The sequence below is a fragment of the Oncorhynchus mykiss genome, chromosome 13, assembly GCF_013265735.2.
Source record: "Oncorhynchus mykiss isolate Arlee chromosome 13, USDA_OmykA_1.1, whole genome shotgun sequence".
Lineage (NCBI taxonomy): Eukaryota > Metazoa > Chordata > Actinopteri > Salmoniformes > Salmonidae > Oncorhynchus > Oncorhynchus mykiss.
Window position 1 is genome coordinate 13,265,329 of NC_048577.1, and position 25,079 is coordinate 13,290,407.

Here is a 25,079-nt window from a genome sequence, read left to right on the forward strand (position 1 = left end):
ATCACTACCTACAGTTGGTACATACGAACAACACGCAACTATCCCTGTGCTGCTCTCTGAAAAGAGGGTTGGCCACCCAGCACAGCACAACACGGAACATGAGTCAGGTAACTGTAACAGAACGTTGCTTCTGAGCTCCCGTGCATTTTGGACACGCACCGACTCGGTTTGGGAGGCAGGGAGTGACAAACATATTTCTCTGAAAGGGATTTTGCTGTACTCCCATGTCTATTTTAAAAACCTAATAGACGTTTTAAGTTTCACGTTATCGTGTGTCTGCTGCACTGATGTGACGTTTGGCGTTTCACAAGCGGATAAAACGCTCAGGTGTTTGTTTTTCATAGGTGGATTTCCTGCCTTTTTTAAAAAACAATTCCTAAGTAGAGGAGCGACAGGAGGCTTTCACCTGCGTTATATTTCTTTATTGCAAAACTCTTGTTAAACCACGTCAGTGTTTTTCTTGCTTTCGTTTTTAAATATTTAATTTCTAACCACCGACAACGCCGAGTGGCCACGTTGGAACAAACAGGTAAGTGTCTGCAATAATATTATTAGGCAACACCTTTCGATTTCAAAGTTACTTTGCTTTTGTTTTCTACTGAATTTGACAGTTTTCCTGACTGCAGAAAGTTAGTAAACGTCCTTGGGTTGACACCTTTTGAACTCGTGCCAACTCGTGCTACAAATGTGATCCGTGTGCGCACGCAACGACAGGCCTGGCTGCAAGCGGATGATTTGCAACGTGCATGACCTCTGTAAACCATTAAGCCACAGATTCACCGAATAATTATAGAATCATAGTTACATTTGGTCCCATCTTATTTGTTGATATATTCATTCATCAGCTTAGAAATGAACTTGACAGTGAGTGTGGATAGTCACAAAGAGGCCTCATAGGGAAGAAAAAACACATTTGGAAGGAAAGGTTATATAATGTTGCCAAAATGATGTCGAGCTTTTCCATATCGATTCGAGTTATTTCACAGATCTCCCACATTTCTAGAGGGTACATTCAGAAATCATGATACACTTGAATGGAGTATTTAAATACAGAGGATATAATATACCTCAAAGGGACGGGTAAATGTAGCTCATTATAACCTAGTTAATGAATGCGTTCTGGGATGACGGAACAAATTGGGCCAGCTCTCTATCGCGGAGACTAATAGAGCATGGTGATAGTGCCTAGCTGCTGTTGCACCACCTACACACACAACAACATAGCCGACACGCTAAACTATTACCCATCCAACAGAATCCCTTGGCTCACACTGATTATGTGTCCTGCGTAAATGCAAGGGACCGTTAGATGTAGGAACTGACTTGCGTAATATGTGAACACATACGGTATGTTCCTACTAATGTGCTGAGACACATGGACTGTGTGTAATGTCCATATCTTCTTGCCTATGTGATGTTCAATGCACAGAGTTGCTCATTCACTCTGCTGCATTGTAAACTGCTGAGGTGACATCATTATGTAGACCAAGCCTGGTCTCATTCTGAGAGAAGAAGCCAGGGGCTTTAACCTGAGTCATCTAAAACCAACAGCACATAGATCTGCTTAGCTAGCAAACAGAGACATATGCATGTGGGGGGAGGGATCCCAGGTTACAGGGGAGACTCCCAACAGGTCTCGAGGGACGTACTCTTTAAAGTCTTCCTTCGCTGAACCCCCTAGGCCCTAACTGTGTGTGCTAGCCCGAGGGTGTCGTGAACATAATTGAACCTCTGACTCATTTTGTTTCTAGGAAGTAGTATGGTGTTCAGTTCACTCTTTAAGTCCCTATAACCAGGGACATATTCATTACTGCACATTGTAGCTTTCTGTTTTGCAACAGAAAATCGAAAAACAAATGTTTCTTAATGGACAAATTCAGGTAGTTACTCCCTGTTTCATCCGTTTTTCTTCCGTTTGGTATCTAGTGAACCTGCCTGGTCTCAGAGCATTTTGTATTATTTTGGATGTAAATTTGAAATACTTCACTTATTCAGATGTTTCGTATGGTGTATATGTTTAATGTCATCATCTATAAGTCTTTGCTAGGTAAAGCCCCGCCATTTTTCAGCTCACTGGTCAGCATAGCAACAGTAGCACGCGCTCCTGCAGGTATATTTCACTGGTCATCCCCAAAGCCAACACTTACTTTGGCCGCCTTTCCTTCCAGTTTTCTGCTGCCAATGACTCACTGAAGCTGGAGTCTTATATCTCCCTCTCCAACTTTAAGCATCAGCTGTCAGAGCAGCTTACCGATCACTGTACCTGTACATAGCCAATCTGTAAATGGCACACCCAACTACCTCATCCCCATATTGTTACTTATCCTCTTGCTCTTTTGCACCCCAGTATCTATACCTGCACATCATCATCTGCACATCTATCACTCCAGTGTTAATGCTAAATTGTAATTATTTCACTTCCATGGCCTATTTATTGCCTATCTCCCTACTCTTCTACATTTGCACACACTGTACATTGATTTTTCTATTGTGTTATTGATTGTACGTTTGTTGATGTGTAACTCTGTGATGTTTTTGTTGCACTGCTTTGCTTTCTTGGCCAGTTGGCCAGTTTGCAGTTGTAAATTAACTTGTTCTCAACTGGCCTACCTGGTTAAATAAAGGTGAAATGAAATACAAATAAATAAAATATGTTATGAATTTGCTAAACATATGTTAATAATTCCAATTTGTTGTGGCTAATGTTAGCACCTGGCTAACGTTAGATAGGCTAGGGGTTAGGGTTTAAGGCTAAACAGTAGTAAGTAGGTAAAACGTTTCTAAAATGCTAAAGTTGTCCGTGATGAGATTCAAACACTCACCGTTTGGGTTGCTAGACGTTCACGTTATAGACCCTCTCTTAATTTTTACCTTGATCTGTCTTATGTAGCCATACCAAACGTAACATATCATACTAATTTGAGGTGTCTCAGATTTACATTTACCATGTTGTTTTTAGTCTATGAGACCAGGCTGAGTGAACCTGAACCAGACAGGGTTCAGAGACATCGAACTGGTCGTTCTGCTTTAAACCATCTGTGTTCACCTTTGACTGAAGTCTTTCTCTCTGATGCCTGTGTGTGTGGTTGGTTTGTGTAAAATGTAATGCAGTGCACTATTAGATTAAGTAAGTTATTTACATTTGTTTTATATATTATTAGGCACACCACCACGTTCATGAAATTGGTTCGCGCCTACAACTACTGAGTCGCGTGGCCATGGCTCGTTATATGGCAAAACAAGTCACTTAAGCGACTGAGTGTGGTATGATTGCTAGTGCACCAGTTCCAGCCTCCTGGGATTTTCACACATAGCAGTGTCTAGGGTTTACAGAGAATGGTGTGAAAAAAACATTCATTCAACGGCAGTCCTGTGGGCGAAAACAGGTCATTGATGAGAGGTCGAATGAGAATGGTAAGAATCGTGTAAGCTAACAGACGGGCCACAAACGGGCAAATAACGGAGCAGAACGGCATCTCGGAACTCGTCAGTGCTTGTCACGGATTTGACTATTGCAGCAGATGACCCACACCGGGTTCCACTCCTATTAGCTAAAAACAAGACAAAGCGGCTCCAGTGGGCACACGATCATCAACAATGGACAACTGAGTTGAAAAACAATTCCTGATCTGACGAATCCTGGTTTCTGATGCGTCATGCTGATGGCAGTCAGGATTTGGCATAAGCAGCATGAGTCCATGGCCCCACCCTGACTGGTGTCAGAGGTACAGGTGGTAGCGGTAGTGTAATGGTGTGGGGAAGGTGTTCCTGGCACACGTTAGGTCCTTTGATACCAATTAAGTAACATTTCCATGCCTGGAAGAATAATCTGTTCTGGAGTGGGTCCGACACGGTACTAGATGTGTGTACCTAATAAACTGGCCACTGAGTGTGTGGGTGTGCATGCAAATTCAACATGTAAAGTGTTGGTCCCATGTTTCATAAGCTGAAATAAAAGTTTCCAGAAATGTTCAATACGCACAAAAATATTATTTCTCACATTTTGTGCACATTTTTTTCTCCATCCCTGTTAATGAGCATTTCTCCTTTGCCAAGATAATCCATCCACCTGACAGGTGTGGCATATGAAGAAGCTGATTAAACAGCATGATCATTACACAGGTGCACCTTGTGCTGGGGGACAATAAAATGCCACTAAATTGTGCAGTTGTCACACAACACAATGCCACAGATGTCCCAAGTTTTGAGGAAGTGTACAATTGTCCTGCTGACTGCAGGAAAGTCCCCCAGAGCTGTTTCTCTACCATAAACTGCCTCCAACGTTGTTTTAGAGAATTTGGCAGTACGTCCAACCAGCCTCACAACCGCAGACCACGTGTATGGCGTCGTGTATGTACCACGTGAATGGCACCTTGTGCTGGGGTGCACCTGTGCCCACACAACGCCATACACGTGGTCTGGTGTTCTGAGGCTGGTTGGACGTACTGCCAAATTCTCTAAAACAACGGAGGCAGTTTATGGTAGATCATTTTCTGTTAATTTATCTGACAACAGCTCTGGGGGACTTTCCTGCAGTCAGCATGACAATTGTACACTTCCTCAAAACTTGGGACATCTGTGGCATTGTCTGGGAGGAGAGCCCCTTAGGAGACCATCCGCCACCTCATCAGGAGCATGCCCAGGCGTTGTAGGGAGGTCATACAGGCACGTGGAGGCCACACACAGTACTGAGCCTCATTTTGACTTGTTTTAAGGACATTACATCAAAGTTGGATCAGCCTGCAGTGTGGTTTTCCACTTTAATTTTGAGTGTGACTCCAAATCCAGACCTCCATGGGCTGATACATTTGATTTCCATTGATAATTTTTTGCGTGATTTTGTTGTCAGCACATTCAACTATGTAAAGAAAAAAGTATTTAATAAGAATATTTCATTCATTCAGATCTAGGATGTGTTATTTTAGTGTTCCCTTTATTTTTTTGAGCAGTGTATATACTGTATGTATACTGTATGTATATATACTGTATGTGTGAAATATATTGGTGTGGGTGAGATTGTTGGGGGAGAGAGAGGAGGGGTGCAAAAGAAAGATGAAACTGAAGTAAGCGTAACCACATCAGTTGGATTTTTATCTCTGCTATCCTGCTGTAGAGAGCGAGTGTCACACTGACAAGACCGAGGGAGATAAAAACAGAGAGATAAATCATGGTGAAGGGAGAGATGGAGTGATGAGATCTCTCTCTTCCCTGGGTGATGGATGACTAGTCTGCTGGAGGGAAATTCCTCAATGCCTCACACTGCCCTGCAGTGACTACGCTACCCCCCTTTCTCTCCGTTTCTCTCTCTAATACAATGTTTGCCTATTTTTCTCTACCTCTTTGTTTCTATTTTACTGTCTCTTTCTCTCTTTCAATTCCTCTATCGTTGTCTGTTTCTTCCAATTCCTCTATCGTTGTCTGTTTCTCTCTTTCATTCCTTCTCGCCGGTTCAGTTCTGCTCACTTGCACAACATAACAGTTCCTGTACATGACACTGACTAATTATTACCATTAGAAGTACTGTAGCAGAGATCCCATGCTCTCTACACTATAGTACATAACTCCAGTGATCTGTCTCATCAGTCTGTGTGATGTCAGTCTTTTGTACCTGATCTTAGAGGCTCCCAAGGTGTTTGTGGTATGTGTAAGTGGGATTTTTTTTGTTTGTCAGTGTCTTGACTTTGTCCGGGAAGGTAGTGTGACCTGGAAAAGGTACAGTTTACATTTTGTGTGTCTCCACGGTCTAGAATCATCCGACAGTGATCCGAAAAAAAAGTTATCTTTCTCCTATCCCCACAGTACAAACCCCTCCTCCACGCCTGCTGGCAAGGCATCACTACAGACCACATAAAACACCAAGACAATTATGTGACACTTTAAATCATGTATTATTGATGTCGAGGTAATGGTCTGGGGGTGATAGTATAAACAAGGAAATAGGGCCTATTCTGACATGATAAAGTCAGCTGTTTAGCTCTTAGTAATTACCTAGCCCTTCATCATAGCGAGCAACCCATGAAACTGGTGTGTGTGGAAGTGGTAGGGCAAGTCCAAGATACCCGAATTACGCTGACTCAGGTTTTTCACTTTAAAATGTATGCCAAACAAAAACCAATGATTGCAAAGTTAGAGAAATCATACAGCTCTATTTACAAGGACTACTTTTAACAATTTCCACAGAAATAAATACAAAAACACATTGTCTTGAATAGTGCCAAATCAAATTTTGGTAACAGAAGTATGGTTTGTGTGGTACAAACTGTAATTCTGTTACCAAACTTTGCACATTTTATCGTGGAATTGCCCAGTAGTAGTAGTTTTACCTGAGACCCTAGTTAAGGAAGCTATTCCAGGCACCTAATTTATGACAGGGACGAGAGGCTATTTTAAGGTTGTCACAATATTTATCTAACCTTAACTGTCTTTGCTATCTAACAATGATAGTTGCCGTTGAGAATGATTTTTACTGCTGTGTGTGTGTGTGTGTGTGTGTGTGTGTGTGTGTGTGTGTGTGTGTGTGTGTGTGTGTGTGTGTGTGTGTGTGTGTGTGTGTGTGAGAGAGAGAGCAGTGTGCTTACTCAGTCTAAGGTAGAGGAGCCTGGTTTGTGAATGAGGTTTTTGATCAATGGGCATTTCAGCTGCCCACAGGTTGTCATGACGCCAAGAGGTTGCCATGGTGTGAAAGGGCTGACTTGTCCTATGGGTGTGGACTAACCTAAGCCTCCTTTTTGGCTTTGAGTCAGTTTCGTTGGTATAGTCTCTTGTCTACAATAGAATCATTCACTGCATTGTACAACATTAGCTGATAGTTTGCTCATCGTGATAAGGACTCTTATTTTGGAGTCTCCTTTGAATACTATTTGCATGATCAGCTACTGTTTGTTAGATATGTGCTCCCGTGGCCGGGCACGCTTAATCTGTGCAAGCAGTGTGAAATACCAATGCAACTGCCATGTTTGGATGTCTGGGGGTGCAACCTGACGTCAGACATTGGTCTAATATATGGTATCTGTTTGCTTCAGGTTGCTTAGACCACACCCACCACCCCCGAGATGTTTGCTTAGGCCACGCCCACCACCCTGAGGAGTTTGCTTAGGTCAGTTGGGTAGCCTACTTGACAGTTCATAACATGGAAACTCAGATTTAAACGGTTCCACTCAGACCAGATCAGGTGGGTGATTTGACATAAACTGAGGTCAAAGGTCACTCTTAGTTCCTCAGCACTGTGAGCTGGGTCACCAGTACACCAGGGTCAGGAGGTGACAGTGTGGGATACCATGGTATGTCTGCATACCAGAAACATCGCTTAGGCAACGTGTACTCCCCTTAGATTCCCAAGGCTTTGTCAACATGGCTAGACTCATAAAGACATGCTAGTGAATCACAACCTGCTGGTGAATCACAGCCCCAGATGGCCTTTGGCCTTTGAAGGGATACCGTGCTCTAAATCCCACTGTTTGCTTCATTTCCTTATATTAATCCAATCACCCATCTTTTCTGATTAACAATCCCACAGAAGATGGGTGATGTAGTGTCTCTCATTTCCTCCTCCAATGGGTTGGAATGGGACTGTGTTTGTCCGGTTGGAATGGGACCGTGTTTGTCCGGTTGGAATGGGACCGTGTTTGTCCGGTTGGAATGGGACTGTGTTTGTCCGGTTGGAATGGGACTGTGTTTGTCTGGTTGGAATGGGACTGTGTTTGTCTGGTTGGAATGGGACTGTGTTTGTCCGGTTGGAATGGGACTGTGTTTGTCCGGTTGGAATGGGACTGTGTTTGTCCGGTTGGAATGGGACTGTGTTTGTCCGGTTGGAATGGGACTGTGTTTGTCCGGTTGGAATGGGACTGTGTTTGTCCTGTTGGAATGGGACTGTGTTTGTCCTGTTGGAATGGGACTGTTTGTCCTGTTGGAATGGGACTGTGTTTGTCCTGTTGGAATGGGACTGTGTTTGTCCTGTTGGAATGGGACTGTGTTTGTCCTGTTGGAATGGGACTGTGTTTGTCCTGTTGGAATGGGACTGTGTTTGTCCCGTTGGAATGGGACTGTGTTTGTCCCGTTGGAATGGGACTGTGTTTGTCCCGTTGGAATGGGACTGTGTTTGTCTGGTTGGAATGGGACTGTGTTTGTCTGGTTGGAATGGGACTGTGTTTGTCCGGTTGGAATGGGACTGTGTTTGTCCGGTTGGAATGGGACTGTGTTTGTCCGGTTGGAATGGGACTGTGTTTGTCCGGTTGGAATGGGACTGTGTTTGTCCGGTTGGAATGGGACTGTGTTTGTCCTGTTGGAATGGGACTGTTTGTCCTGTTGGAATGGGACTGTGTTTGTCCTGTTGGAATGGGACTGTGTTTGTCCTGTTGGAATGGGACTGTGTTTGTCCTGTTGGAATGGGACTGTGTTTGTCCCGTTGGAATGGGACTGTGTTTGTCCCGTTGGAATGGGACTGTGTTTGTCCCGTTGGAATGGGACTGTGTTTGTCCCGTTGGAATGGGACTGTGTTTGTCCTGTTGGAATGGGACTGTGTTTGTCCGGTTGGAATGGGACTGGGACTATGTTTGTCCTGGGTGATAATGAGGAATGTTGACGTTAAACATTACAGCGGTTGTCTGTCTGCCTGCAGATGGAGCACATCTATTCTAGGACTTTGTCTCTGTATCAGAAGTAGGGTAAGGAGTCACTGTGACCTGTCTGAAATGGGTCCTTCAGTTTAGATTTGCTTTCTCTGTTAACTTAGCTTAGACACGTTAGCTTAGCTGCTAGGCCCCAAGGCAAACACAGCTCCTGGTCTTCACCCAATAATAACAGTGGAGATGAACTGAGACCAGATTACACCAGTCCTGGATAGCTTTCTCCAAACCTGTTTCAGAGTTACACAGATATGCATACATGCAGGCACACACACACACACACACACGCGCTATAATCCTTTACACACACACACACACAGAGAGACAAAACAGGGGAAAGCACTGAAGCAAGCCATTACATGTCACACCTCTCAGAGCTGGGATGAGACTGCTGCTGCACCCAGACAATGTTAGGCGGAGGTGACTCAGTATTCTCATTACAGAACAGCCCAAAATAGTTAGATCAAAAGTAGGTCAAATGACAGAACCATACAATATCATGTCCTATTGTCTGTGTGAGCAGCTAGGTTTAGGTGTGTTAGGCTTGTTTGTATTAGGCTTGTTTGTATTTTGCGCCTGTGTGTGTGTGAGAATACACGTGGCCCTGTGTATATTCAACGAGCTGGTTTGACATGTCATTTTGTGCTTTAACTAATGGAGTCAGTGATGACAAAGGGGATAATAAGTAGGGATGTCAGTTCTCTGAAACATCTGAACGTCTCTGGCGACAATTGGAAATGGTGTGTGTGTGACATGTTTGTGCTGTGAGGCAGCCCGGGGTGTCTTGTCAGAACAGGTGTCTCAACCTGGGCCCCTGTTAGTCTCTTGATCTTATTCTCTCTCGCGCTCGATCGCTCTCTCTCTCTCTCTCCCTTGCTCACTCTGTTTCTCTCTGACACTTTCAATTAAATTCAAGAAACAAGGTTTATTGATATGGAAAGTGTAGCAACTTACAAAGTCAAACATTTTGCCAAAGCAAACGTGTAAGAACCTTTAAAATAAATAAATAATAATGTACCCAGCAGTTCTGTCTCTCCGACTCCTCCTCTATCTGACTCCTCCCCCTCTCCTGGTTATGTCAATCAACTGGTGCTTCACCTCGCGTGTGTGTGGTGGGATTTGTGTTACCTGTCAGGTTGTGTTTAAACAGTGGTTCTAGATACGAGACCTACATGCTGACCTTTCACCCCTCTCTCACCTCTATATATACACACACTCCCACATTTCCTGAAGATATAGAGCCTGACATATGAGTGCTTATGATTAACTCAAATAAGCCACACACACAATCACAGACATATCAGTGTTTCAACAGCATGTCGTGTCCTGCTCGGTCTCAGTAGAATGCTGTTGTCCTCTCATCTCTTGTTCTCTCTCTCATGGCTTAGTCTTAGACAGTCAGCATGGCTTACTCTCCAACTACATAGAACCCTCAGCTCTCTGCCTGATCAATGGCAAATGTTACACTTTTTTTTTGTCTGGTACTTTATCCTTTTTAACTCCCCTCAATTCACTGCATGCGTCCCAATGGCACCCTATTCCCTACGTAGTACACTACTTTTGACCCAGACCCATAGAGCTCTGGTCAAAAGTAGTGCACTATGTAGGCAATGGGTTGCCATTGGGACGCAGCCAGTGTAGCTCAGATAGTTCAGCTGGTAATTCCCCTGAGAGAAGTGTTCAGTAGGCCAGGCTTAGAGAGCTGCCTCCAGGGTTGAGGGATCAGGTAGGCAGTGAGCGAAGGGATGGTGTGTGTGTGTGTGTTGTACCTTAGTTTCCACTGCACCAGTGGAGGATATTGCAGAGAGCGCGGTGGAGGAGGAGAAGCCCGGCCCCTGGACAAACAGAGACATTATTGTGTGTGTGTGTGTGTGTGTGTGTGTGCGGTACTCAAAGGAGCACCTGACAGAGGGGGCATTGATGCACCCTGGGCTGAGACTCCTTATAGCCCAACACTGTGAAGAGGAGGAAACATCCCACACAAACCTACATGTTATTTGTTATTTACTGTATAATGACATTACTGTGCACGCCAAGCACCGTTGCAGATAATGATGCAATACTGAAATAATCGTGTGTGTGTGTGTGTGTGTGTGTGTAAGAAGTCATTGAATCCACCAGACATTTGTTATGTGGAGTAACTTGATAAATGACTAAGAATAGTGATCTGTAGTTTTCTTTGGTGATCCCTGCCACACTCCCAGTCTGTTCACTGTTGACACTGGGCTGCTATTGCAGCATACACATACACACACACACTGCTCAATAGGAATGCAGTGTTTTCATTCCCCTGACCCAGCCTGTCACAAAGAAATTATAGTGGGAAGTGTGCTGTTGGATCTGGCCCAAGCAAACACCATAGATTCCTGTCATCACACACAAAAAAAATATATATATATATATAAAGTGCCAGTCATAAGTTTGGACACACCTACTCGTTCAGAGGTTTTTCTTTATTTTTACTATTTTATACTTTGTGGAACAATAGTGAAGACATCAACTATGAAATAACACATGTAGTAACCAAAAAAGTGTTAAACAAATCAAAATATATTTTAGTTTCTTCAAATTAGCCACCCTTTGCCTTGATGACAACTTTGCACACTTGGCATTCTCTCAACCAGCTTCACCTGGAATGCTTTTCCAAACATCTTGAAGGAGTTCCCAAAATGCTGAGCACTCGTTGGCTGCTTTTTCTTCACTCTGCAGTCCATCTCATCCCAAACCATCTCAATTGGGTTGAGTTTGGGTGATTTGTGGAGGCCAGGTCATCTGATGCAGCACTCCATCACTCTCCTTCTTGGTCAAATTGCCCTTACACAGCCTGGAGGTGTGTTTTTGGGTCATAGTCTTGTTGAAAAACAAATGACAGTCCAACTAAGCGCAAACCAGGTGGGATGGTGTATCTCTGCAGAATGCTGTGGTAGCCATGCTGGTTAAGTGTGCCTTGAATTCTAAATAAATCACTGACAGTGTCACCAGCAAAGCACCATCACACCACTACCTCCATGCTTCACGTGCAGAGATCATCCGTTCACCTACTCTGCGTCTCACAAAGACACGGCGGTTGGAACCAAAAATCTCAAATTTGGACTCATCAGACCAAAGGACAGATTACCACCGGTCTAATGTCCATTGCCCGTGTTTCTTGGCACAAGCAGGTCTCTTCTTATTGGTGTCCTTTTAGTAGTGGTTTCTTTGCAGCAATTCGACCATGAAGGCCTGATTTACGCCGTCTCTTCTGAACATTTGATGTTGTGCTGTTTCTGTTACTTGAGCTCTGAAGCATTTATTTGGGCTGCAATATCTGAGGCTGGTAACTCCAATGAACTTATCCTCTGCAGCAGAGGTAACTCTGGGTCTTCCACTCCTGTGGTGGTCCCTATGAGAGCCAGTTTCATCATAGCGCTTGATGTTTTTGTGTTGTTCTGTGTTGACTGACCATATCTTAAAGTAGTGATGGACTCTCGTTTCTTTGCTTATTTGAGCTGTTCTTGCCATAATATGGACTTGGTATTTTACCAAATAAGGCTATATTCTGTATACTATCCCTACCTTGTCACATCACAACTGATTGGCTCAAACATATTAAGAAGGAAAGAAATTCCACAAAATACAATTCAACATGGCACATCTGTTAATTGAAATGCATTCCAGGTGACAACCTCATGAAGCTGGTTGAGAGAGTGCCAAGAGTGTGCAAAGCTGTCATTAAGGCAAAGGGTGGCTACTTTAATTGAACTTTTTTTTGCGTAATACATGATTCTATATGTGTTATGTCATACAATGTAGAAAATAGTAAAATCAAAGAAAAACCCTTGAATGAGTAGGTGTCCAAATTTGACTTGTACTGTATATCAGACACACTTGGTCACGTACACACTCTTCTCATCTCTCTCACACACACTCGCAACACTATGATTGATTTATCTGGCTCCTCCTAGGTTGGTGTCTGTATCTAAACCAGCAGCACAACCATGACAAAGAGGATTTCTCTACCAGACTGACCCTCTGTGAGGAACTGAAAATCTATGGATGATGAAAAAGCACTTTGCATCAAATCGCCCCCTCAAGCTACAGACTCTATGATTGAGTGTACACACACACAAACAGAGGAATTGCCTTTGATTATTTTCTCACACACATAAAGAATGAGGACTCTTTCCAGGAACTCTGTTATGATTGGTGGGGTCTATTTCAATCAACTCCTGACTGGCAGCCAATAACAACAGCAGGGGATGTGTGTGAGATCTGGGTGTTTGTGATTGGATGGCTCGTCGCCGATCGTCTGGAGGACACTTACTGGTGTGTGTTCTTTCCCTCTTCCCAAACACAGAGAGAGAGATGCGATGCCAGTTTCCAATGGCCTTGGACTGTGGCAATGTGTCTGACACGGATAGACAGAGGAAGAAGCCTTGATTCTTTATTTTTATTTGTTGGGCCCATGGTGCTATTCGGCATCCTTTGAAAGGCTGTCTTGTCGTGTTGGATGCTGAATGCTGAAGCCTGTCCATCCCACCCCCCCACCCCAAAGACACACACACCACCTTATCCCCACAACACATCTCTCTCACATTCACACACCAGACCGGACTTCCTTTCTGTCGACAAGAGGTGGCCAGTCAAGGCTAGTCGAGCACAGTCTCACTTCCTCCCAGAGGCTAGGGGCGTAGAGCCCAGATAATTCTGATTTGTTGAAGTCCTCTCGGAAAGTAAAATACTTCCTCTGGCCGCTCAGACTTAAAATATACTTATTCACACTCTAGATTGGATTAACTCTGTCTCCATGGCAACATGTGAGCCCTATTACGATCTCATCTTCACTCCCAAATGACCCAACCTTCAGTGCAATGTGTATTGCTCCAGTACGACCTCCAGTGTAGTGTAAACCATTGTCTTATCCCATGGCATGACGCCTAGGTACAGATCAGAACCCTGGGGTACTAGTGGAATAGCCTGGATAGGATCCCAGTCTGTTTATGCTTTATCCACTACTGTATAACTGTTGTCTGCACCCTAAAAACATCATGCATGTAAATGAAGCCATACTCGTACATTTACTTAACATTACTGCGCTAACTGAGGTAGTGTTGACATGCTCCACTAGCAAGTACTACCTCTACCTGTGCTAATGAACAAAGGGTGTGTGTGTGTGTGTTTCCTGTTTGAACCTCACAGGGTCAGCCTGGTCTCTGTCCCCCTCTAACTCCAAATGTCAGGAGGAAATGGAGCAGAAACAGTCATTGCTTTGAAGTGTGTCGTGCTGCGTCGGTCGCCGACGGCAACACGGGGGTAATTGTGTCAGTGTGCGTGGCTGAACTCTGTTTGATCGCCACGGTGATGTCACCGTATGGACTGATTTAGCCTTTTCCCAACCTGACCCTCATCATTTGATCTGAGACTTGACTAGAAACCCCTCATGTGAGTTTGACACAACCCCCAACACGTCCACCTCAATGTGTACTTGTGCACGACACGTCCACAACCTTCTATTACTGCTGAGTAACCGTGTGTCTGTGAGAGACCGACATGTGGTCACATCACGTCCCACGACATACCCGGGCCCGGAGCTGCGGGCCCCCTATGTAATTTGAATACCGCCCCACCGTGCCCAAGTATTAATTGTTGACGCGGGTCCATCACGTCTACGATTTGACGAGAAGATCTGTCTTTAACGTAGGCTATATGATACATGATCCCACTGATGGTTTCACCAACAAAATGTTTTTTTTTTGCCACTACATACGTCAGCGTGATATTTTAGTGTATTGATGACAATAAATCCAATTAACTTGCTAAATAAATCATATTATTTAATAGTTTCAATGCCATGTTAAGATAATGAAATGCATTCTGGGATTCATTGTGCAAATACTCTCCAAAGCATTGTTGTTTCTGTCATCGTTGAGCTAACTATCGAGACAACGGCCGTAAAAATGAGTAAAGAGAGAAAGTCCAGAATAAAAAATTACGGATTTAAAAAGTGGAGGCCAAAAATGAGAAAGCAAAGGAGGTATCAAAATTAGTTTCATTTTTCAGATGCAGTTCAAGTGCAGCAGTTACTATCACAAGGAAAGTAACGGGAACAGAAGAGGATGTAGGTTTCTCATCGCCAGCAGCAGCTTTTAGCGGGTCAAGTGAGCCAAGGCCAAGCTGTTCCATCGTGCCAGAAGAAGCAGCTTTGACAGAGGAGAATACAGGTTGTCAGATATCGGAGGATATGACCCTGAGCACAAGCCAGGCCGGACAAGCTATCCCCGGGCGTGGAGGAAGAGGAGCAGGGCGAGGCTAGAATCGTGGCGGCTGTGGAAGTGGGATAGATGGCCTTTTTACCAATCCACCTGACGGGGCATTATGCAACAAATGTGGATGCAAAAGTTAAATGGCACGTTATTGCATTAGGCTCGTGTAAACCTACTGGCCCATTCCCAATAGATGATGAAAGGCGGTGTTTTTCGTACTACACCACTACTAGTCGTACTACACCACTACAACCAAGGCTGGAATCAAGACTCTTGTGAGTGCAACCAGATGAAGATCATCAAAGGTAAGTGATTAATTGTATCGCTTTTTCTGACTTTTGTGACTCTTCTACTTGGCCTGAAAATGTTTGTATGCTTTTGTCAGCGGGGCGCTGTCCTCAGATAATTGCATGGTATGCTTTCGCCGTAAAGCCTGGATTAACAAGATGTTAATCTTTATTTTGATGTATAACACTTGTATTTTCATGAATGTTAAATATTTATGTAATTTGAATTTCGTGCTCTGCAATTTCACCGGATGTTGTCGAGGTGTGCCGCTAGCGGGACGCCTATCCTATTAATGTAACTTTCACGCTTGCATCATGTAACTTGGCGTTCAGAGGGCACTGTGAAAAGCTGAGGCAAGCCAACAGTGGGAATTTTCTCAGTATAATTGAACTGCTGTCATCCGTTAACTACCTCAGGATCCGTTAACTATCCCAGTCCTCAAATCCAAAATGAGCTGATTTAAATCTTCGCCGAGCGAGTGAAGTGTGGCCTTCAGGGAGACCCATTTTTTATTTTCTTTCTATTATGGACACCAGACCGGATGTTTCCAAAGTAGACCAGTTAATCCAAGTTCATCGCTATGTGAGATTGATAACGGATGTAAATAATGTCACCACAGATCTGACCATCACAGTTGTTTTTGGGATTTCTGGAGACTCGACATAAAATCCTGGGCAGCATAGAGGATAATGGGCTGGATATTTCAAAATGGCGTGGGCAGGGGTATGATGGAGCTGCTAACATGAGCCGGGTCTATCCGGCGTGTGCCGGCCAGAATATCAGATAAAGAGCCGCTTGCTGTTTATGTGCATTGCGCAGCGCACAATCTTAACCTGACTCTCAACAACTCTGTCAAAAATGTGCCAGAGATTAAACAGTTTTATGATACTGTTGAACTGTTATACAACTTCTTCGGGCATAGCATAAAGAGATGGTAAGTGTTGAGTGGTATTTGATTTTGCATCAGAAAAGACAATGCAACTCTAAAACGTCCAGCGGGTGGGACACAGTCATCTAGATACGAGTCCCTTGACGCCCTGAGATACAGATATGGGAACGTGATGATGGCCCTCACCGAGACGGTGCAGACTAAGGTTTTAGAAAATGGTTTTAGTCTGCAGACTAAGGTTTTAGAAAATGTGAACGTTGTCTCCAAAATGCTACAGGCCGAAGACGCAGACCTGCACAGGGCAGTCAGCCCACTCAAGGACATTATAGAGGTCCTGTCCGGATTCCCACAGGATTCTGTGAATGCCAAAGTCACTGCTAAGACCCTTGCCGACAAACGGGGAGCTCAGAACGCATTTGAAGACACTCGGAGGAGGAAGGCGAGGTGTCATTTTGATGTGCTATGCGAGGACGAGCGATTGTCTTCTGGGGAGAGTAGTTTTAGAGTCAACAACTTTAATGCAAAGATTGACATCGTTATCCACCAGCTGTCAAACAGATTTAAAAGTCTGCGGGCAACATCGAGTCTGACTCCATCCATCCATCCCACTACCTTGGTCAACGCAGATGATGATGCGCTCTACGAGACCACAGGCCTGACTGGCTGAACATCACAGCAAAGATGTATCAGCAAGCTTCCCTGGCCAATTACTCTCTATCAGGGCCTGTTTTTAAGAAGGAAATAGCAAAGCACACTACGCTGAGAGACCTGGTCAGGATGCTCTTTGTGCATTACAATTCAGTCACATTTTGGGAAGTAGTTACAGCGGTGCTCCTTTTCATGACTCTGCCTGTAACGGTAGCCAGTGCCGAGCGCTCCTTTTCCAAACTGAAAATAATTAAATCATACCTGAGGAGCAGCATGGGGCAGGAGAGACTGAGTGGGTTGGCTGTTCTGTCTGTTGAAATCACCAGGGCAGGCAACATGGATTTGAATGCCTTAGTCAACGACTTCGCAGAGCGCAAGGCCCGTCGAATGTCAATCAAATGAGTGAGTAAGCTTATATTTTTTACAGGGCAGGCTGCCCAGACAGCCTATTTAAATCCAGATTTATTGAGATTAATCTACATTGCTTGTCAATCTACGACTATCTGTCTTAGGAAACCATGTTTTGGTGCACGGCCACTGAGCCATTTCATTGTCATCATAGCCTATACGTTTAACTAGGCTATATGAGTAATTAGTAAGCACATGCGTGTCATACAGTGTTAAGAGACATGCTGCCATTTAAGCAGATCTGTTTGAATACTCCTCTTGATTGATTTGCTGGTGTTTTTGCTATCGGCCTCTGCAGGAGGCAGATCATTTGAAATAGCGGTATGTCAGTTTTGCCACCGTGCACGACTTCAGCGAACATGTCCTGGGTCATTAGCTGTGTTTCTGTCAAGAGATTGCTCTATGTACTTATGTTTTATAATATAGGCTATTGCCTATTATTTGCCGATAAAAGTTATTTTTATGATTTTTTTGTTTGTATTTGTGCTGAATATATTGGCTATATTGCGGCTTCTCTGGTAACAGCTTCAAATGTGCCCTTAGATTAGGTTCTGCTCTGCTGTTACAATGCTTAGTTATATTAACACACAGCCGTACCAACAAAATCATTGACATTTTAAGGGAAATATGGGTGGTGGTAGGGGCCCGTTTCGGCTTTTTGGGGCACCTGGGCCCGTCATGATTAAGATACGCTACTGCCCCTGCTATACAACCACCTGTTCCCACAGCGAGTGCTAACGCTACGCTAGCAGAAACCATGTAGCCTCCCCACAGGGCAAATATACATCCTTTTTCACACTGTGTGTTTCACACCAAGGCTTTGAGAGTGTTTGCACTGAAGCCATGCCAACCAAATATACGTTAGCCACCGCTAGCTAGTGTGGTGGGTCCATAAGATGACGTTTCTCACCTACTGTAGCGGACGCTATATACATATATATATATTAGTTACTCATTGTGTATTTATTCCTTGTGTTATTATTTCTCTCTCTGCATTGTTGGGAAGGACCTGTATGTCAGCATTTCACTGTTAGTCTACACTTACAATTTGATTTGTAAATGTCATTGAGTTAACAGTGTAGTGCGTATGGACCTGGTCTGGAAGGAGTGTCTGTTACACACTGGCCCTCATGTGGCGTAGAAGCATGTAGGAGATCACCACTCCTCTTGGACTAATACGAAGTCATTGTGCAAGTTTTCTCCAACTTTCTCTCTCCCTCGCTCTGCTGTGTATCATCATATTGTATCTAATTATCAGACTGTCTGTAGGGAGCTCAACAATGCTCCTCATCAAAGACGGTTTGTTTATCTCCTCACTGCTATTCCTGGCTCCCCATGAGACCCGACGTAGTCCCTACGGAGGCTCATAAGCTGGTTATAAGCTGTCCATAGCCCCAATGCCTCCAAACACCAGGGAGGTTGGGGTTTGAGGGAGGTATCAGGGAGTTTTCTAAGGCTTGGAGCAGAGGATGGGAACTGTGTGTAGAAGAATGAAGGGTAGGTGGGGATTGGTTTCTTTTTACACCAGATCGCAGGTATAAACTAGTCATTGTCATGTTTTTCTAGTGGACTTGATCATTTTGTGTGCGTTGGGTCTAGTCTCCAGTATTCCCTTGGGGAGTAGGAAATATCACTGTTGTTTCTACACAGTAGAAGTATATCTCCTGGTTCTCTATAAATCAGTTTGTAGAGCATGGCGGTTGCAAAGCCAGGATAGTGGGTTCAATTCCTGGGACCACCCGTATGTAAAATGTATGCAGGCTTTGGATAAAAGCGTCTGCTAAATGGCATATATGATCTGTTTTTACGTTGTAGGAAACAAAGGCTCTATAATAAAGGTTGGCGAGTACAGCACATCCTCCAGGCTGTCGGGTTAGTCATATTGTCCCGCTGTGTGTCAGCTGTGAGGATACAAACATGTAGTTACACAGTCATTTGCCTTGTGATGCCTGAGGCCATGTCACAAGGGATACGTAATGTGAAACAACACAAGCTAGATAGAAACGTCCAGATAAACAACTAAGGCTTCCAGGTATCTCAGGGTCAGAGTGCTGATCAAGGATCAGGTCCCCACCTGTCCATATAACCGTATTAATTGTGCTCTAAAAGGCTAAACTGTTCCTAGAGCAGCACTTTAACTACTTCCTAAGGTAAATGATATCTGTGACCTATAACCTTTAATTTCTTGTCACACAGATTGAAGATGGACGAGGCAGAGAAGTACCAACAGAGACTGCAGGCGATCACTGTGAGTCAAGCACCTGACACACACACAACCACACATACATGGAAACTAAGCACTGCTCCTTGCACTGTATGTCCGTAGCTACTGAATAATTTACCCATAGTGCAGTGTGTCGCACCAGGCCACATCCCTCAGCCCAGTAAAACAACGCCACAGTATTTCCATGGAGACACAGTGACTGTTATAGGGTGGCCACCTCTCTATGGTGAGGGTTCCTGTGTGACAGGTTTGACCAGGTGTTCTCTTCTTTTCTTTTACATCTTCACCTCTTCTTTCTGTTTTCTCTTTATTCTCCCTCTGTTTCTATTTTCTTCCTCTTTGTTTATCACTCCACCTCTCTCTATCGCGCCCCCTCACCCCTCCATCCTCTCTCTCTCGCGCCCCCTCACCCCTCCATCCTCTCTCTCTCGCGCCCCCTCACCCCTCCATCCTCTCTCTCTCGCGCCCCCTCACCCCTCCATCCTCTCTCTCTCGTGCCCCCTCACCCCTCCATCCTCTCTCTCTCGTGCCCCTCACCCCTCCATCCTCTCTCTCTCGCGCCCCCTCACCCCTCCATCCTCTCTCTATCGCGCCCCCTCACCCCTCCATCCTCTCTCTCTCGCGCCCCCTCACCCCTCCACCTCTCTCTCTCGCGCCCCCTCACCCCTCCATCCTCTCTCTCGTGCTCTCCCCCCTCTCTCGTGCTCTCCCCCCTCTCTCTTGCTCTCCCCCCTCTCTCTTTCTCTCCCCCCTCTCTCTTGCTCTCCCCCCTCTCTCTTGCTCTCCACCCTCTCTCTTGCTCTCCACCCTCTCTCGCCTCTCTCTTGCTCTCTCCCCTCTCTCCCCTCTCTCTCAGGAGAAGCGTCGTCTGCAGGAGGAACAGGAGAGGGCCAAGAGGGAGATGGAGGAGGAGCGGCTGAGGCTACAGCAGCTCAAGGTGACGCACACACACGCACACACTCTGAAGGTCTGACCATCACCCTCTCACTGTCCCCGGCCCGTCACCCCTCTCACTGTCCCCGGCCCGTCACCCCTCTCACTGTCCCCGGCCCGTCACCCCTCTCACTGTCCCCGGCCCGTCACCACCTCTCACTGTCCCCGACCCGTCACTCCTCTCACTATGTAGGACTATTTATTCTGAAGTGTAACGTCAATTGGCCAGAAAAGTGATCACATACACTCAGATACACTCACATACACACAGGCTCTCTCTGTGAATATGGTGGTGGATGCTGGACAGAACCCCCACACTCATTCTTCTTTTCCCACAAATGTAGAATGTAGCCATAATGTTGTTCCGCCAAAACTCTGTACGGACTCATTCCAGCTTGTTAGCAAGGGGCTTACTTCAGTTCCAAACTCCTTTCCAAGCAACACACAACTCCTAGTCTACTTGAGAACACACACACCCTTCCTGAAACGGCCTGCCAGAGTTTGGAGGTTTGGCCTTCCTTCACTAGAATGGTGTGCGTGTGTTTACGTGCTCTGCTCTCTGCACTGGACGGATCCATTGTTTTCACACCACTTCCAGATTGGCGTTCCCACTGCCCTGGGGCGCATTCCTCAAATCCTTGCTTTTGTACACCCAATGAGGAACTGGTTTCAGGTGACTGGTCTGCCTTAGTCTGCTATCTGGATCCACCTCCAAGAATGATTTCCCCAACCACCCTTATGAGGCTAAATTGTAACGAACTTGCATAAACCACCGTTTTTGGTTGGCTAACTTCTAGCCTACAATAACGCCTCTTGTCTGCAACTGTACTGTATCGACTACCGAAGGAACAAACCCTGCTCTGTACTCCTCAGAGGTAAAGGTAGTATTGACCTCTGTCACCAGAAGTGGTCTCTAGACCCAGACACAGCAGACACAGCTTTAAAAGGGCTATTAAAGTGGCCTAACATGAAGAAGAAGAAGCCACGCAATGCTAACTGCAAAGTCCACTCAGTGAAATGCATTTAAATGGACCGTTTTAAAGAGGTCGTCTATTAAGGGAACAGACTCATTGAAGCGGCATACTCTGAAGGTAGTGTAAAAAGTAGCCTATAAAGTTGCTGCCTCGCAGTTCAACAGAGGTACTTTAGCCTTCTAATTGTTATAATCATGTAACCTGATCTGATTTTAGTCCTCTGGGGGAAGGGGGTGGACTGTTTTGTTTTCAGCCACTCTTGGAGGACGATGGGTATTTCTTAATTATGCAAAAAGTTGTGAGGGTGTCCGCACTCAAAAAGATGTCTCATAAAGCTTACTGTATTTCAAGAATAGATGACTATTTTCCCTGCGTCGGGGATAGCGTGCACAGGTGTTTCGTCTTTGCAGCCTTCTTCAGTACCTACACACTGTAAAGCCGAAACGTCTGTGTACTCTATCCCTGATGCAGTGAAAATACATACTACATTTAATTATAAAATAATAAGGTTTATGCGACATCTTTTTGAGTACGGACCCATCACATCTTTTTACTTATCTGAATTTCTGGGTTTTCCCCACCACTCAAACTTCTGGCCCTCTTGATTAGGTATTTCTTAGAATGAGAAAACAATACATTTAATTGAACTTCATATTAGTCCTGTTGGGTTAGAGGGAGGTGTTCTGCAAACACACATTTTGGCACTCTGAGAGGACCTGTGCCGCTACAGAAACAGGAAGGAAGTGCTCTCTGCAGACTTCCTGTCAGTGCTCTGCTGTGCATTTCACCTTCAGCTGAGGTGGTGAGAGGGGGCCAGCGGAGAGGAGTGGTGGGATAGGAAGGGAGTGGTGGGATAGGAGAGACCCTGTGTTCCAATTCGTTACCTTGCTCGCAAAAGCGTACACTCATTCACTCCCCGTCATGCATTTAAAAGCATTGGATTGGTGTAAGCATAGGCTAGTAATCTTAAATCGATAAGGTGAAGTGAGCAAGTGCACACTTGGGGCAGAAAGGAGTGTGTTCCTGTCCGAATGTATGGGATATGGGATGGGACACCTGCTGAGGGCTTTATTGAAGTGTTAAAGGGATGGGACACCTGCTGAGGGCTTTATTGGAGTGTTAAAGGGATAGGACACCTGTTGAGGGCTTTATTGAAGTGTTAAAGGGATGGGACACCTGTTACGGGCTTTATTGAAGTGTTAAAGGGATGGGACACCTGTTGAGGGCTTTATTGAAGTGTTAAAGGGATGGGACACCTGTTGAGCGGCTATTGAAAGGAAGTGGAGTGGGGAATGAGGTCTAATAGAGAGATGTGACCTAAGCTGATTGGATGGGGAGGTTTAAAGGTCACAGCCACCGGCTGACACCATAACAATAGTGTGTGAGAATGAAGACAAACCTGTCAGATTTAAAGACAATGCCATGTTGCATTAAGCTCATGTTGTGTCTGAGTAGGAGTGCATGATTTGGATGATGCCTATGACGTTGACAATGTTGACTGACATGCTTTTCTTTCTCTCCTTGTGTCCTCCCTCTCCCTGTGTCCTCCCTCCCTCCCTCCCTCTCTCCATGTGCCCTCCATATGTCCTTCCTCCCTCCCTCTCTCCCTGTGTCCTCCCTCCCTCAATCTCTCCCTGTGTCCTCCCTCCCTCTCTCGCGCTTTCTTTCTCCATCCAGAGGAAGTCTCTTAGAGACCAGTGGCTGATGGACGGCCCCTCTTCCCCCACATCCTCAGAGCCTCGTTCCCCGCTGTGGGGCTCCCAGGCCCAGGAGATGGAGCAACACATAGACAAGTAGGAATCTCCTATTATATACCTCATACTCACTACATTACTTGTATAGGGCTACCTGTATACTCACTACATTACCTGTATAGGGCTACCTGTATACTCACCACATTACCTGTATAGCACTACCTGTATATGGCTACCTGTATACTCACTACATTACCTGTATAGGGCTACCTGTATACTCACCACATTACCTGTATAGGGATACCTGTATACTCACTACATTACCTGTATAGGGCTATCTGTATACTCACCACGTTACCTGTATAGGGATAGATACTTACTAGATGCTCTCAATGCTTGGTTCACACCATAGATACCATACTCACCACACTTTCTTTCTAGGTCTTTCTATACTCTCAACTCCTATCTGTGTTGTGCTGTACATGCAGTGTGTTTGTAGGAGGCCAGCCTCACCTCATAGTCTACACAGTAGCTGTATGAAGACTCTTATTCTCTAAGACATTCTATACTCTCCATGTTGTCTGTCTAGGGTTGTGGCTGTTTGTTAGATCCCAGCTTCAGATTATACACACACCTCTGACCTTAGTGGTTATAGTCTCTGCACCCCGTAGGGGTTATAGTCTCTGCACCTCGTAGGGGTTATAGTCTCTACACCTCGTAGGGGTTATAGTCTCTACACCTCATAGGGGTTATAGTCTCTACACCTCATAGGGGTTATAGTCTCTACACCTCATAGGGGTTATAGTATCTGCACCTCGTAGGGGTTATAGTCTCTGCACCTCGTAGGGGTTATAGTCTCTGCACCTCGTAGGGGTTATAGTCTCTGCACCTCGTAGGGGTTATAGTCTCTGCACCTCGTAGGGGTTATAGTCTCTACACCTCGTAGGGGTTATAATCTCTACACCTCGTAGGGGTTATAGTATCTGCACCTCGTAGGGGTTATAGTCTCTACACCTCGTAGGGGTTATAGTCTCTACACCTCGTAGGGGTTATAGTCTCTGCACCTCGTAGGAGTTATAGTCTCTACACCTCGTAGGGGTTATAGTCTCTACACCTCGTAGGGGTTATAGTCTCTGCACCTCGTAGGGGTTATAGTCTCTACACCTCGTAGGGGTTATAGTCTCTACACCTCGTAGGGGTTATAGTCTCTACACCTGGTAGGGGTTATAGTCTCTACACCTCGTAGGGGTTATAGTCTCTGCACCTCGTAGGGGTTATAGTCTCTACACCTCGTAGGGGTTATAGTCTCTACACCTCGTAGGGGTTATAGTCTCTGCACCTCGTAGGGGTTATAGTCTCTACACCTCGTAGGGGTTATAGTCTCTACACCTCGTAGGGGTTATAGTCTCTACACCTGGTAGGGGTTATAGTCTCTACACCTGGTAGGGGTTATAGTCTCTGCACCTCGTAGGGGTTATAGTCTCTGCACCTCGTAGGGGTTATAGTATCTGCACCTCGTAGTGTATTTGCATGTATTGTATGTTTCTTATAGCACTACCTTTTTATCAATGTGAGGTTAAAAGTGAATGGTTTGTTCTGGCTGAGGTTGGAAACTAACGCTAAAGAACTGTGTGTCTGTGTGTGTGTCAGGTTGCAGACAGAGAGTCAACGGTTAGCGGAGGAGGAGGAGAAACTGGAGCAGCAGATGGAAGATGGCCGAGCTGTGAGTGACACATATACTTGTGAAGACCTTTTGGGGACCAACAATTGATTCACATTTTTCCCCTAAACTCTAATTCTAAGCCGAACATATATTTTTTTACAAGTCAGGACTGGCCTCACTTGGTTTACTACTCTTGTGAGGACATCTGGCACTAAAATGTGCACACCTACACACACCTACAGACACAGAGAGAATTAGGATGGCCAAGCTGTGAGTAACACACACAAACACTCACTGATGCACACAGACCAATTGAATGGGCTAGCTAGAATACATGCTAGAACAAGCAGCCCCGATCATTACGTCCGTTCTTCCCACCAGTCCTGACCGACGAGGCTCCTTTCAGAGGAATAATACATTTTCCCATAATAATACGTTCATGCAGCTTTGATGTAGCACCTCTCGTTCAGAAGCAGGAGCTTTACCAAGACC

General features: G+C 45.1%; 1 protein-coding gene across 2 annotated transcripts in view; it reads left to right on the forward strand.

Annotated features, from left to right (window-relative positions):
- LOC110485665 (paralemmin-3) overlaps positions 1-25,079 on the forward strand; it is a 28,826-nt gene continuing 3,747 nt past the window's right edge. Inside the window, exons 1-5 of one of the 2 annotated variants that reach the window (XM_036940297.1) lie at positions 1-107; positions 19,296-19,347; positions 20,180-20,260; positions 22,908-23,023; positions 24,575-24,647. In XM_036940297.1, the coding sequence (XP_036796192.1) occupies positions 19,303-19,347; positions 20,180-20,260; positions 22,908-23,023; positions 24,575-24,647 (315 nt within the window). In that variant the 5' untranslated portion in view covers positions 1-107; positions 19,296-19,302. The other variant, XM_036940296.1, reaches the window with a different exon arrangement.